At 37.0% G+C, this 13,401-nt stretch overlaps 1 protein-coding gene across 3 annotated transcripts in view; it reads right to left on the reverse strand.

Moving 5' to 3' along the window:
* Nucleotides 1-13,401, reverse strand: part of CNTNAP2 (contactin associated protein 2) — a 1,137,498-nt gene that overhangs the window by 616,259 nt on the left and 507,838 nt on the right. For all 3 annotated transcript variants that reach the window (XM_035319470.1, XM_035319471.1, XM_035319472.1), the window contains one exon: nucleotides 1,330-1,533. In XM_035319470.1, the coding sequence (XP_035175361.1) occupies nucleotides 1,330-1,533 (204 nt within the window). The remainder of the gene's footprint in view (nucleotides 1-1,329; nucleotides 1,534-13,401) is intronic.

Consider the following 13,401-nt stretch of genomic DNA (forward strand, 5'->3'; position numbering starts at 1 on the left):
TATTATTATTATTATTATTATTATTATTATTATTATTATTATTATTAATTTAATAATATTTTTTATTAAAATTATTATTAAATTATATTTAAATAAATATATTTATATTTAAATAAATTATTATAAATTTATTTTTATTATTATTAATTTAATAATAATAATAATAATAATAATAATAATAATAATAATAATAATAATAATAAAGTCTTTTGCTAACATAGCTTATTTCAGTCTTTTCTCCCGTGTCAACCTTAGTTTTCTGGAAGTCAAATAAACTACTAGCAAGAGTAAAGTTTTGCAACTTCCTGCTGTTCTTTACAGGGACTTTTACCAATGCAGTTATGTTCATCAGAGATCACATTGTATGCTGACTGATGTAGCTAAGCCAGCAAAGGCTGATAGTATAGATCTCAACTGAAGCAGCAAATGACAAATTCAGTGATAAGTTTAAAAAAAGTTCTGCATTGCCCAATAACTCAGTGCATTCTTCCATGTTTTAAATACATGAGAACCTACAGCATTTCTGGAACATGCCTGCAATTCAGACACTAAGGCTGTGCATGTTGATAACACATTCTGGCAAATCAACTGCCATGGCTTAAAACATTATGTCACTACAAATGATCATACTGCCTTTTTGCTTCATATTAAGAGCTTAAACAAGAAAAAAGAAAAAAGAAAAGAGAAAAAAAAGAAAAAAAAAAAAAGAAAGAAAAAAAACTTCTCTCTGCCTACCTTCATTCTGGGAAGGTCACTGAGCCTCAGGTTTATCTTTTTTTTTTTTTTTTTTTTTTTTTTTGCTGATCCTTATTCCTCTATAATTAAAGGCAGAACCCTTCTCTCATACCAACACTTGATTACTTTCTTACAAATGAGACCATGAGACCATGACAGTCTCCATTCTTGGAGACATTCAGAAGATTTCTGGACATGTTCCTGGTTCTAGGTGACCCTGCTTGAGCAGAGGGTTTGGACAAGATGACCTCCAGAGTTCGCTTCCAACCTCAACTATTTTGTTATTCTGTGAAGAAGACCAAACTATAGCAGAGGCCAAATATAATTCCACCAATACTCTTTTTTTTTTTTGTGGCATATTTCTAATAACAAGATATTGTTGATTTTTTTTTTAATGATTTTATTTTCATGTTATTTCACACAAAGTAAATGGGGAGGCATAGAACAGGAAAAAAAAATAAATAAAAAGAACGACAAAAGTTTTCAATAAATGCTCTGATTAAATGATGTGGCCTGCCATATTACTGTGGAAAAAAAGGAGGTAAATTCTTTGGAGAGTTAAAAAGTACACAAAACTAGACAATCAAAATATACCTAAATTTAAATTTAGAACAAGTTTGGCTTTCTTGAGTTCCAAGGTGATATAGTCTCCTTGCTGTCCTTCTCCATGGAAGATTACACCTTCACTTTCAGAGGTTTTAAATTTCAGTGAGATGACATCTTTCAATGTTTTCATTTTCTTGTTCCTGAATCTGTATGGTAACACTACATGGCCATCAAAATTGATAACATCAGCCCCTAAAAGACAAAAGCAAATAACATTGTTGATTAGTGATTATATATTCCTTTAGCAACTGGAAAAAGAGACATGCCGTATGTGGACTGTACTTGAACAGAATAAAATCTTGTGCAAGTACAGGGTGCTTTGCAAATACATTTTATCTTGACCATAACTTAATGCTATCAAAAGTAGGAACCAGGAAGAGCAAAAATTTAATTAATTGGATGTTATAAAGCAGAGTCTGTGGGACAACATTACCACTGTACTCAACTTATCTTGGCTTCTCTTAATATAGTTACTTTGCTACACATTTTCCCAATTATAGTTGAAAATGAGAGACAAATTTTGGAGTTGTTATTACTAATTCATGTCATACCTCTTAAAAATCCAATATATGTATCTGAGAGGACTATGAGCAGTAAGATATGAATCTAAAGAAATTGCTTAGGAGTTCTAAGAGATTCCTCAATCTTTATTTAAACCATAGGCATAAACCTTGTCTAATTCAGATTTATATTAATGTGTTTTGTAAGACATGACCTCAACTAATTTTGAGAAAAAAAGTTCCATGATTTGGGCTAAGATTTTTTTTTTTTTTTCTAGGTTTGGTTCTATTCAAAATCAGGGAAGAAAATCAAGGGATGCAATCATTATTATTTAAGGTTAATCCAATATTCACATAAAAGTTGCATAATGATACCACAAAATTTGATGTAGCCTTACTTTCTTTAAGTCTCCAAAGAATGAGCCACAGTTTTCTATATTTTTCTGGAGGCAAGATCTAGAAATAATAGCCATAGAACTTGATTGCATTAAATAGACAAACTTCTGCTGAGTATTGAATTTTCAGGGGGTATGGGTTATTAGCCAGTTGAATATCTGCCAGCAGTGTTCTCAAGTGGTCAAGAAGGCCAAGAGCATCCTGGCTTGTATCAGAAATAGCAAAGTAAGCAGGACTAAGGAAGTGATTGTCCCTCTGTTGCAGGCTCTGATGAGGCTGCATCTTGAATACGGTTTTCTGTTTTGGGCCCTCACTACAAGAAGGACATTGAGGTGCCGGAGCATGTCCAAAGTAGGGAAATTAAGCTGGTGAAGGGTCTAGAGAGCAAGTCTTTTGAGGAGCAGCAGGTGGAGCTGGGGTTGTTTAGCTTGGAGAAAAGAAGGCTTAGGGGAAATCGTATAGTACTTTACAATTACCTTAGAGGAGGTTGTAGTGAGGTGGGGATTGAGCTCTTCTCTCAAGCACCAAGTGATAAGATGAGGGTATATGGCCTCTAGTTGTACCACGGGAGGCTTAGCTTGGATATTAGGAGAATTTCTTTACTGAAACAGTTGTGTGGCATTGGAAGAGGCTGCCCTGGGAAGTGATTGAGTCACAATCCCTGGAGGTCTTCAAGCAATATATAGAGGTGGAACTGAGTAGCATGTTTTAGTGGTGGACTTGTAAGTGCTGGGTTAAAGGTTGGACTAGATATCTTAGAGGTCTTTTCCAACCTGAATGATTCTATGATTCTCTTTTAAGAAGAGCTCGGTAAAATATTGTAAACATACAGATCTCTAAAAATGTGTACAGATTTGTTTAAGAAAACCTCTTTGTAAGTCACTTAACTTGTGCTCAGTCACTAGTGCCCTAGCTACTATTTGTATCAGGATTTCATCCTCACTATTCACAACTAATAATTTAAATGGCCACTAAGCGATATTCTTTAAAAAGAATTAATAAAAAAATGATCAATTTTTTAAAGAAAAAAAGTCTTTCCCGCCCATATTCTTTATAAGCATTCACATGTATTGGCATACCGAGCCATAAATTAAATCAAGTATAACATGTTATCATATATTCTTCAATCACAGCTTTCTTATTTTTTGCCTACTTCTGTGGACTACTCTTGGGTGATTGCTTGCAACTTTTTAAAATCCTAACTTATTTTTGCTATTATGATGCAAAGTAATTTAAATCTTTCAGACACCCTCAAAAACACTTACATTGTGCAATTAATGCAAAATAATCTTTTGAAAATCCAGTAAAGTACTTTGTACACTCTACCTAAATAAATGTATATATTTCAATTTGAATTGGTATCAACTATCATGTTAAAAACTGTTGCCTTTGTTTTTGACAACATATGTCAAACATGCACTTTAAAATGCTAACTTCCAAGTAATTTCTGAAATATTATTTTACATTCTGATTCATAGAAGTACCTTAAGAAGTAGTTACATCTATTCCTATGTCTGAGAATGTAGTGACAAAATGATCTGCTGAGTCAATTTCTAAAGGGACTGCTTATGGATAGCGCCTGTATAGATTATTTTTTTTCACATTCTGTAATTTCCAGAAACACTTTCCACAGTGATATAAGAGCTCTCTGATTCTCAAAGAAAAGCATTCAATCAAGCTTTATGATGTTTAGCATTTATTTTGTACTGAAAAGTATGTAGAAACATAACCAATATTTCATAAATGATTTATTTCTCATTGTTCTGTCATGAAATCCACATCCCATCTTGTATTCATTAACTAAAACACACTCAATTGAGACCGAGGCTTGCAGTCATATTGATTAAATGACTATTCATACATCCTCACATTGTTAAGCATAGCAAGTTTTCAGATATAAAGACCATCATATTATGTTTCTATCCTTCGGGATTTTTCCCACAAATCACTAATATAATAAATAGTTCAATACTACTTCCAGAACATTTGTTTTTTCTGAACCAATGTTCCTGTGCATTACAATGAAGTATGTGATATCTGTTTCTGTTTGATACTGTCATTTGACCTTCGCAGATCTTAATAAATCTATACGCATAATCATAATATGGTCATAGTCCTCAGTTGACATGAACTATTGACCCTCTGGGGATTATGACAAATTGAAGAACTCAAGATCTGAGTTATCTTGTAAAAATTCTGTTTACAGATCTTAAGTTTCATACAGGGGAAGCATGGTGTCTATTCGTCCACCTAATATATAGAATCACAGAATCATCTAGGTTGGAAGAGACCTGCAAGATCACCGAGTCCAACCTCTGACCTAACACTAACAAGTCCTCCACTAAACCATATCACTAAGCTCTACATCTAAACGTCTTTTAAAGACCTCCAGGGATGGTGACTTCCCTGGGCACCCTATTCCAGCGACTAACAACCCTTTCAGTAAAGAAGTTCTTCCTAATATCAAACCTAAACCTTCCCTGACACAACTTGAGCCCATTCCCCCTCGTCCTGTCACCAGGCACATGGGAGAATAGACCAACTCTCACCTCGCTACAGCCTCCTTTAAGTTACCTGTACAGTGTGATAAAGTCATCCCTGAGCCTCCTTTTCTCCAGGCTGAACTGTCCCAGCTCCCTCAGCCTCTCCTCGTAAGACTTGTTCTCCAGACCCTTCACCAGCTTCGTAGCCCTTCTCTGGACTCGCTCAAGCACCTCCATGTCCTTCTTGTAGCGAGGGGCCCAAAACTGAACACAGTACTCAAGGTGTGGCCTCACCAGAGCCGAGTACAGGGGGACGATCACTTCCCTGGACCTGCTGGCCACGCTGTTTCTAATGCAAACCAGGATGCTGCTGGCCTTCTTGGCCGCCTGATCACACTGCTGGCTCATATTCAGTCGACTATCAACCAAAACTCCCAGGTCCTTCTCTGCCAGGCAGCTTTCCAACCACTCATCTCCCAGCCTGTAGCTCTGCTTGGGGTTGTTGTGCCCCAGGTGCAGGACTCAACACTTGGCCTTGCTGAACTTCATACCGTTGGCCTCAGCCCATCAGTCCAGCCTATCCAAATCCTCCTGCAGAGCCTTCCTACCCTCGAGCAGATAGACACAAGCACCTAACTTGGTGTTGTCTGCAAACTTACTGAGGGTGCACTTGATCCCCTTGTCCAGATCATCGATGAAGATATTAAAAAGAACTGGCCCTAGTACCGAGCCCGGGGATGCCACTAGTGACTGGCCTCCAACTGGATTTGACTCCATTCACCACAACTCTCTGGGCCCAGCTATCCAGCTAGTTTTTAACCCAACAAAGTGTACGCCAGTCCAAGCCATGAGCAGCCAGTTTCTTGAGGAGAATTCTGTGGGGAATGGTGTCAAAAGCCTTACTGAAATCAAGGTAGACCATATCCACATCCTTTCCCTCATCCACTAAGCGTGTCTCCTTGTCATAGAAGGAGATCAGGTTCGTCAAACAGGACTTGCCTTTCATAAACCCATGCTAACTGGGCCTGCTTGCCCTGTAAGTGTCACATGATGACGCTCAAGATAATCTGCTCCATGAGCTTCCCTGGCACTGAGGTCAAACTAACAGGCCTATAGTTTCCTGGGTCTACCCTCTGGCCCTTCTTGTAGATGAGTGTCACATTTGCTAGCCGCCAGTCAGCTGGGACCTCCCCCGATAGCCAGGACTGCTGATAAATGATGGATAGTGGCTTGGCCAGCTCCTCTGCCAGTTCTCTCAGTACCCTTGGGTGGATCCCATCCGGCCCCATTGACTTGTGCACATCCAAGTGCTGTAGCAGGTCACCAACCATTTCCTTGTGGATTGTGAGGGCCACATTCTGCTCCCCATCCCCTTCCACCAGCTCAGGGTACTGGGTATCCAAAGAACATCTGGTCTTGCCACTAAAGAATGAGACAAAGAAGGCATTAAGCACCTCAGCCCTTTCCTCATCATTTGTAACTAAGTTTCTCCTCTCATCTAGTAAAGGATGGAGATTCTTCTTAGTCCTCCTTTTTGTACTGATGTATTTATAAAAACATTTTTTGTTATCTTTAACAGCAGTAGCCAGATTGGGCTCCAGATGAGCTTTGGCCTTTCTAATTTTGTTCCTGCACAGCCTCACAACATCCTTATAGTCTTCCTGAGTGGCCTGCCCTCTTTTCCAAAGATTATAAACCCTATTTTTTCTCCTAAGCTCAAGCCACAACTCTCTGTTCAGCCAGGCTAGTCTTCTTCCGCACCAGCTCGTCTTTGGGCACGTGGGGACAGACCACTCCTGTGCCATTAAGATTTCCTTCTTGAAGAGTGTCCAGCCTTCCTGGATTTCTCTGTCCTTCAGAACCACCTCCCAAGGGACTCTGCCAACCAGTATCCTGAACAGTTCAAAGTCAGACCTCTGGAAGTCCAAGACAGTGGTCTTACTGGTTCCCTCTCTGACTTCGCCAAGTATAGAGAATGCTACCATTTCGTGGTCACTCTGCCCAGGGCAGCTCCTGACCACCACATCTCCCACCATTCCTTCTCTGTTAGTGAACAGAAGGTCTAGCAGGGCACCTCCACGGGTAGTCTCACTAACCAGCTGCGTCAGGAAGCTATCTTCCATGCTCTCCAGAAACCTCCTAGACTGCTTTCTCTGGGCTATGTTGTGCTTCCAGGATATGTCTGGGAAATTGAAGTCCCCCATGAGAACAAGCGCTGACGATTTCACAACTTCTTCCAGCTGTCTGTAGAACTCCTCATCCGTCTCCTCATCCTGGTTTGGCGGTCTGTAACAGACCCCTATCAGGATGCCTACTTTGTTGGCCTTCCTGCTGATCCTAAATGATAGGGACTCAACCTTATCATTCCCAGCCTCCACAACATCGAAACACTCTCTAATATAAAGAGCCACACCACCACCCCTTCTGTGCTGCCTGTCCCTTCTGAAGAGCCTATAGCCAGACATTGCAGCACTCCAGTCATGAGAGTGGTCCCATCACCTTTCCGTGATGGTAAGCAAGTCATAGCCTGCATGCTGCACAATGGCTTCCAGCTCCTCTTGTTTGTTACCCATGCTGCGTGCATTAGCGTAGATGCACTTCGGTTAGGTCTTTGCCTTCTCCCCTGGCCTTACCATTGTTCCCCCTGGCACACCTCCAACAAGCTTTATTTCAGCCCTGTCCCCCTTCTTACCTAGTTTAAAGCCCTCTCGATGAGCCCTGCCAGCTCCTGGGCTAGGATCCGTTTTCCCCTTGGAGACAGTTGGGACCCGTCTGAAGCCATCAGGCCAGGTGCCGAGTAAAGCGCCCCATGGTCAAAAAAAAAAAAAAAAAAAAAATTTCTGTGTTGGCACCAGCCTCTGAGCCACATGTTTATCAGGTGGGCTTTCTGTGTCCTCTCTGTACCCCTCCCTGCCACTGTAGGGATGGACGAAAACATCACCTGTACTCCCACTCCATCCACTAACCCTCCCAGTCCACTAAAGTCTCCTTTAATAGCCTTCAGGCTTTTCTCTTCAATATTATCACTGCCAGCCTGGACTATCAATAGTGGATAGTAATCAGAGGGGCAAAGCATGTTGGGAAGCTTTCTGGCAACATCCCTGACCCTGGCCCCAGGGAGGCAGCAGACTTCCCTACAGGTAGGGTCAGGCTGAAAAATAGAGCCCTCTGTTCCCCTGAAAAGGGAGTCGCCTACGATTACCCTTCTTTCTTTCTTGGTGGAGCAAATACTGAACAGTTTACAACCATATAATGTGAACCTAGCCCAAATTTCCCTGAAACATACAAAGATGTATGATGAAACAATGAACTCTGACCCACGTTATGTCAACTGAATGGGGAAGAAATTTTCTTCAGTAAATATAATGTGACCATTCCAAACTAAATGCAACATCCCATAGGTATTAGTATATCATATATATCTGAAGTATATCAGAAATGTATATTAGAAACACAAAATTTCTTTATAAACACACCTTGCCATATACACTCCGATAAAAAATACTCATTAAGCTCCAAGTTCAATTAAAACTTGGAGTCTGATCTAATAGCTATGAATGAAAAATTTCAGGACAGTGAAACAACTGAAAATTAAATATCAGAATGACACACTATGATTTTAGTGGAAGAAATCCATTTAAAACGTATCAGCATGTAAGAAGGACACATTTAGTCAGTCATAGCTGAAGGTGCTGCTCTCAGAAATAAAGGTGTTCTGTTTCCTATTCTGAGTGTGTATTCAGAAGCAACAGTACGTGAGTTCAGAGGTGGGGTTATCTTGTATATTGTCATTACTCAAAAAAAAAAATTACTTCTGGAGTTTATTTTGTAGAAACAAAGAATTTTGTTAGAAAAATACTGTAAAAGAGATTATATAAACCCTGTTATTTTTGCTTGAAGAAAAATCCAATAAGCATTTTTTTGAGATTTTTGTGAGTATTAAGAAATTTTAGAAAAGCATGAAAAATGTTTAAAGAAAAAAAAAAATCTACATGAAGGTTATATTTCTAATCACACTGTAATTACCAAATTCATGTTTCTATGTAAAGCAAATCTGCTACATAGATTATACTCTTCCAAACTGGCATACAACTGCCATGAAGAAATAATACAAATTAAAGAAATTGATGGATATTTTAGCTTAAGCAATTGTCATAACAAATACGCATCATAAAAAATACAGTCCCATATACAAAACCATAGATCCTTTTCCTTTAATATTTGTTAGATTTACTTGTTGCTGTTTATAGGATCTCCTATATGGGGTATATCACTTTACCCCTAAGGCCAGCTGGTTCCTTTGTAACATCTACAAAAGTTACCGTAACTGTCAAGCATGCAACCAAGATCTGATCAGGACATTGACTTGATTTCTGTGGGTTTATGGATTCCCAAAATGTTAGCCCTGAAAAGGCAAGTATCCCTTTTGTACGTAGATCACTCTTGCCAACATGCAGACATGTTTTTCTCATTATTCACCAAAGCAAACTCATAATGCACAGTTACAAAGCTGAGTAAAAGTAACACATTTTTTTCAAAACCTGGCCCTGAATTATCATGTTTAGAAAATCATTCAATTAAAAAAAAAAAAAAAAAAAAAAAAAAAAAAAAAAAGGAAAGCAGTAATATTAGATTAAGCAGCTTTCTTCTATGCATAGCTATGCTGGCAGTATGCACATGGGCCTGCATGATAATTCAATCACCTAAAGATTACATAGCAATTATGTTTAAGAGTTATCATATGTAGAACTGTGGTAATGACTTGTGCTCCTTCTATGATGACACTCAGCTATTTAATATCATGGTAATTACCATGATGAGAAATGGTACTTAGACAGTAAACCATATAATTCCTATAATTGCAGTGTAAATATATAATTTTTCTCATCCTTAGCCACTGAACTAGCCTGCATTAGTAGGAAAGAGACCTAAGCTATTACATACTGTATATTCACATAAATTCAGTGAGGTCTGATTACATATAAAAAAATAAATAGGAAGTACAAGTCTGATTACTTTCAATCTGTCTTCTCCACTCTTGGATTTCCAGATAGCCTGGATGTTGCTGTTGATACCTTAAAAATACAACAATCCTTTTAGCTGTCCAGGAAGATGTGTTCGGCCTTATCCTAGTATATTTCTGAGATGGCACAATTAACACAGTTTCATTAGTTAATGACATCACCACATTCAGTTTTCCTCTAAAGAATAATAAAGTCAGAAACCTATAAAACATTGTTAGGATCCATTTCACAAATTTCAAAGGAGAAGTCAACAGTCATGGGTCTTACTACTTGTGCAGCAGACACAGGTAGACCTGTGTAGGCACTTTTGTCCTGTTCTTTTGGCCACTTGCAGAATTTGGTAAGTTTTGGTCAGGGAACCAAATCTGTAAAAAGAGATTGGGGTTCCCAAATTAATTAATTAATTAATTAAAAATTACTTCAAAACAGACTCAGGCTCCAATAGTTCTCTATTTCCTCTCTTCCTGGTGAGAAAAATATAACTGTATCCTCAATGTCAGTATCTGAAAAACACTGAAGTGCTCATTCATAAAGACTCAACACTGACTTCAGCACAGCCATTTATCTACTTTGATAAAGGTACTTCCTGGAATTACTAAAAAATCCCTGCTATCAGGGGGTATCAGTAAAATTACATTGATCGGAACAGCAAAGTACATTCTAGAGAAATGCTTACCATGCAGAAAATAAACTCAACAATATTCATGGGAAATTTAACATGTACACATATCTAAAAATTGTTAATGATCTCTAAATGATCTCCTCTACACAGTACATACAAAATAACTTCTGGGATTGAAAATACAAAGGTTCTGTACTACTGATTCCCAGCATAGGTGAAATTTTATCACTTTTTGCATCTCCATTATCTCTTCTCCATTATCGTTATTTCATCTGCTTTAATTTTCTTTTTAGATTAAATATCTTTAGGAAAAAGATCTTTGCTTTTTTTTACTGTATGATGTGAGCCTTATGCCTGCTGTGTGTACTAACACATATACTAATCCTGTGCTAATAAAAAATATTGACCAGGCACTAAGCATCTATCCTTTGAAAACATCAGAGATTCATCAAACCATCTCTGGCTGTGCCACAGTATTCCACACACGGTTTCATTTGTTGTCACTCTTAATCATGGGTATTAAAATATCATTATGACAAGTATAAGCACATAAACAGTATATTATGTACATATTTTAACAGCAAAAATTGAGGCTTTCCCATTCTAAAGCAAGGTGTAAGGCTCAAAATCATAAGAAAAAACAAAAACAAACAACAACAAAAAACTCTTTGTTGCAATCTGTGACAAGTTACTTATAGAGAAATTACTTCAGAAGATCCATTTTTTTTTATTTTTTATTTATTTATTTTTTTTTTTTTTTCAGGTGTCCCAAGTAGTGTCAACACAACAGCATGTTAAATTTGCCCCTGGAGTTTTTGCAGTTTGAATCTCAGTACTACTAAGTTAGCTGATCTCTTGTTAGAGATACATTACTACATCTAATTGTACCAGTAAAAACGAAGAAGCTCTGTCCCAGCACATCAGTCAAGTCTCCTTTTTTATGCTCTCTCACAGTGGAGTATAGAGCCAAAGATAATGTGTTTGAACATTGCCTTCAGGCACTACAGTCTGGCTGTAAGGACATGGGCAACTCACTGGTTTGAAATCTGCTGTAGTAAAACTGACGCTGCCTTTACTAAGTTTTTCAAAAGGCAATACGTCTGCCACATGGGGGGCAAACCACTAAACCTAATACAGATACAGATGTATTTTGTATATACAATAACACATACTTCATATTCTAGAAGCATATGGTGAAGAAAAATCAATTTTAAATTTCTGTTGCCTGATTAGCTTCCAGTGTACTGAATCCTAATCCTGTTGTTTTTGTCAAATAATTCAACCCTAAGTGATGTCAATGTTTGAAAAAGAAATATATATATATATACATTTCCTACGAGATTTTGATTTTTTTTTTGTTTAGTTTTTATGACTATTTTTCTTTACAGTAGATAAAATGTATACATGTCATTGACATGGCAAAGTAGCAAAGAATACTTGTCAAGGTCTATTTTTAACTCAATTCATGGGTAAAATGCACACATTTTATTCTTACATTTTCTATTATAAAATATATATTATGTTATAAAATGAAAAATACCTGCCAGAAACTTTCAAAATAAATCTGTGAAGAACTGTTCCCTAATGTGGTGAGAATATTGTGACAAGTTCTGAGTGCAATATCTGCTGAAGATATGCCAGCAGCTCTCTGAACTTTTCTAGGTCTTTCTGAATGTTAAAGCACAGGCATATTTTTCCTTTTATTATTTCATATTTTTCCATATTTCACTGTTGTTATTATTCTGGTATACTAATAACACCTTCACTTCACTACATCTCATGCAAATCTGTCTCTAAATGTGCGGTTATTTGTCTTGGATAATATGAAGAAAATGAAAAAAAAAAAAAAAAAAGAATTAAAAAGCAGTGGAAGAAAAATAAAAAGGGAAACAATATATAAAGAAATGTAATCTGTTGACCATGGGTAAAAAGCCCTCACCCTTTTCTTTTCTGTAGGACAATTAGATTCTTCTAATTTGTGTAGTTATTCAACTGCATTGCTATACAATCTAACAGTTACTTAAGACACCATTTTGTGATGAGTGTACATAACAGTGCAGTGCTCTGCTGTTTCCACCTAACTTCATTATATCATGTAAGATAAAAGCAGGTTCTTCTGGGAAAATCTGGAGGTCTATCAAGGCATTATTTACAAAATACACAGAAGAAAGAATTAGTATATTTGAAGGAAAGCAAGACTTCTAAACTCAGACTAAGATTCCAAATATGACATGAAGTTACTGTCTTAAGGGTCTGTATAAGTAGGATGATTTTCATGCACTTAACACTATGGCTGATGATGTTTTTCACCCAGATCTAATGCAACGCAAGACTCTCAAAGAGATTTTCTTTCATTAATTCTTCAGCTTTTCAAATATAATTTTATTTAAAAACCAAATGCGAAAGTGTTATGCTTATATTATGTTTGATAAATGAGGCAATAAACATGATACTATACTTTGCAATTCAGCTTTAATCTACACCTAGCTTTTGCACCCTAACCACAGCAATATACAAATTAGACCATACTGATTTGCTCTGTGCTCCTATAACACTAGTTATATAGTGTTATAGTTATGTTTGACTAGTTATATAACTGCTAGTACTACTAGCAGTGCCCGAGAAAACTGAGGTAAAACTGCAATTCAATATGATTGTCATCCAGACAAAAAATATTGTTTTCATAACCTACTCTGACTCTAGAAAGTCAATTATGGTGCATGGCATGAGTTGCAGTCTGTAACTCCACTAAGGGAGATAGCAAACCTCCATGGCAACGTGTTTCTAATCCAAATTCCAGTTACTTAATCTACTGAACAACTAGTTTTTCCAACCAGAAAATCTCTAGTTTCCTGTATGTTGTATTGACAATTTATAAAAATAAATAAATAAATACATAAATAAATAACAGAAGTATTTTGTCTTGAAAATATAATGTGTAATATTGTTGTGCATGCTTTCTTCTCTTTAAAATAACTTTATTCAAATGGTTAAATCTGGAAAAAAAAAAAAAAAAAAAAAAAAAAAAAAAAAAT

The sequence above is a fragment of the Oxyura jamaicensis genome, chromosome 2 (genome assembly GCF_011077185.1).
Source record: "Oxyura jamaicensis isolate SHBP4307 breed ruddy duck chromosome 2, BPBGC_Ojam_1.0, whole genome shotgun sequence".
In the NCBI taxonomy this organism is placed as follows: domain Eukaryota; kingdom Metazoa; phylum Chordata; class Aves; order Anseriformes; family Anatidae; genus Oxyura; species Oxyura jamaicensis.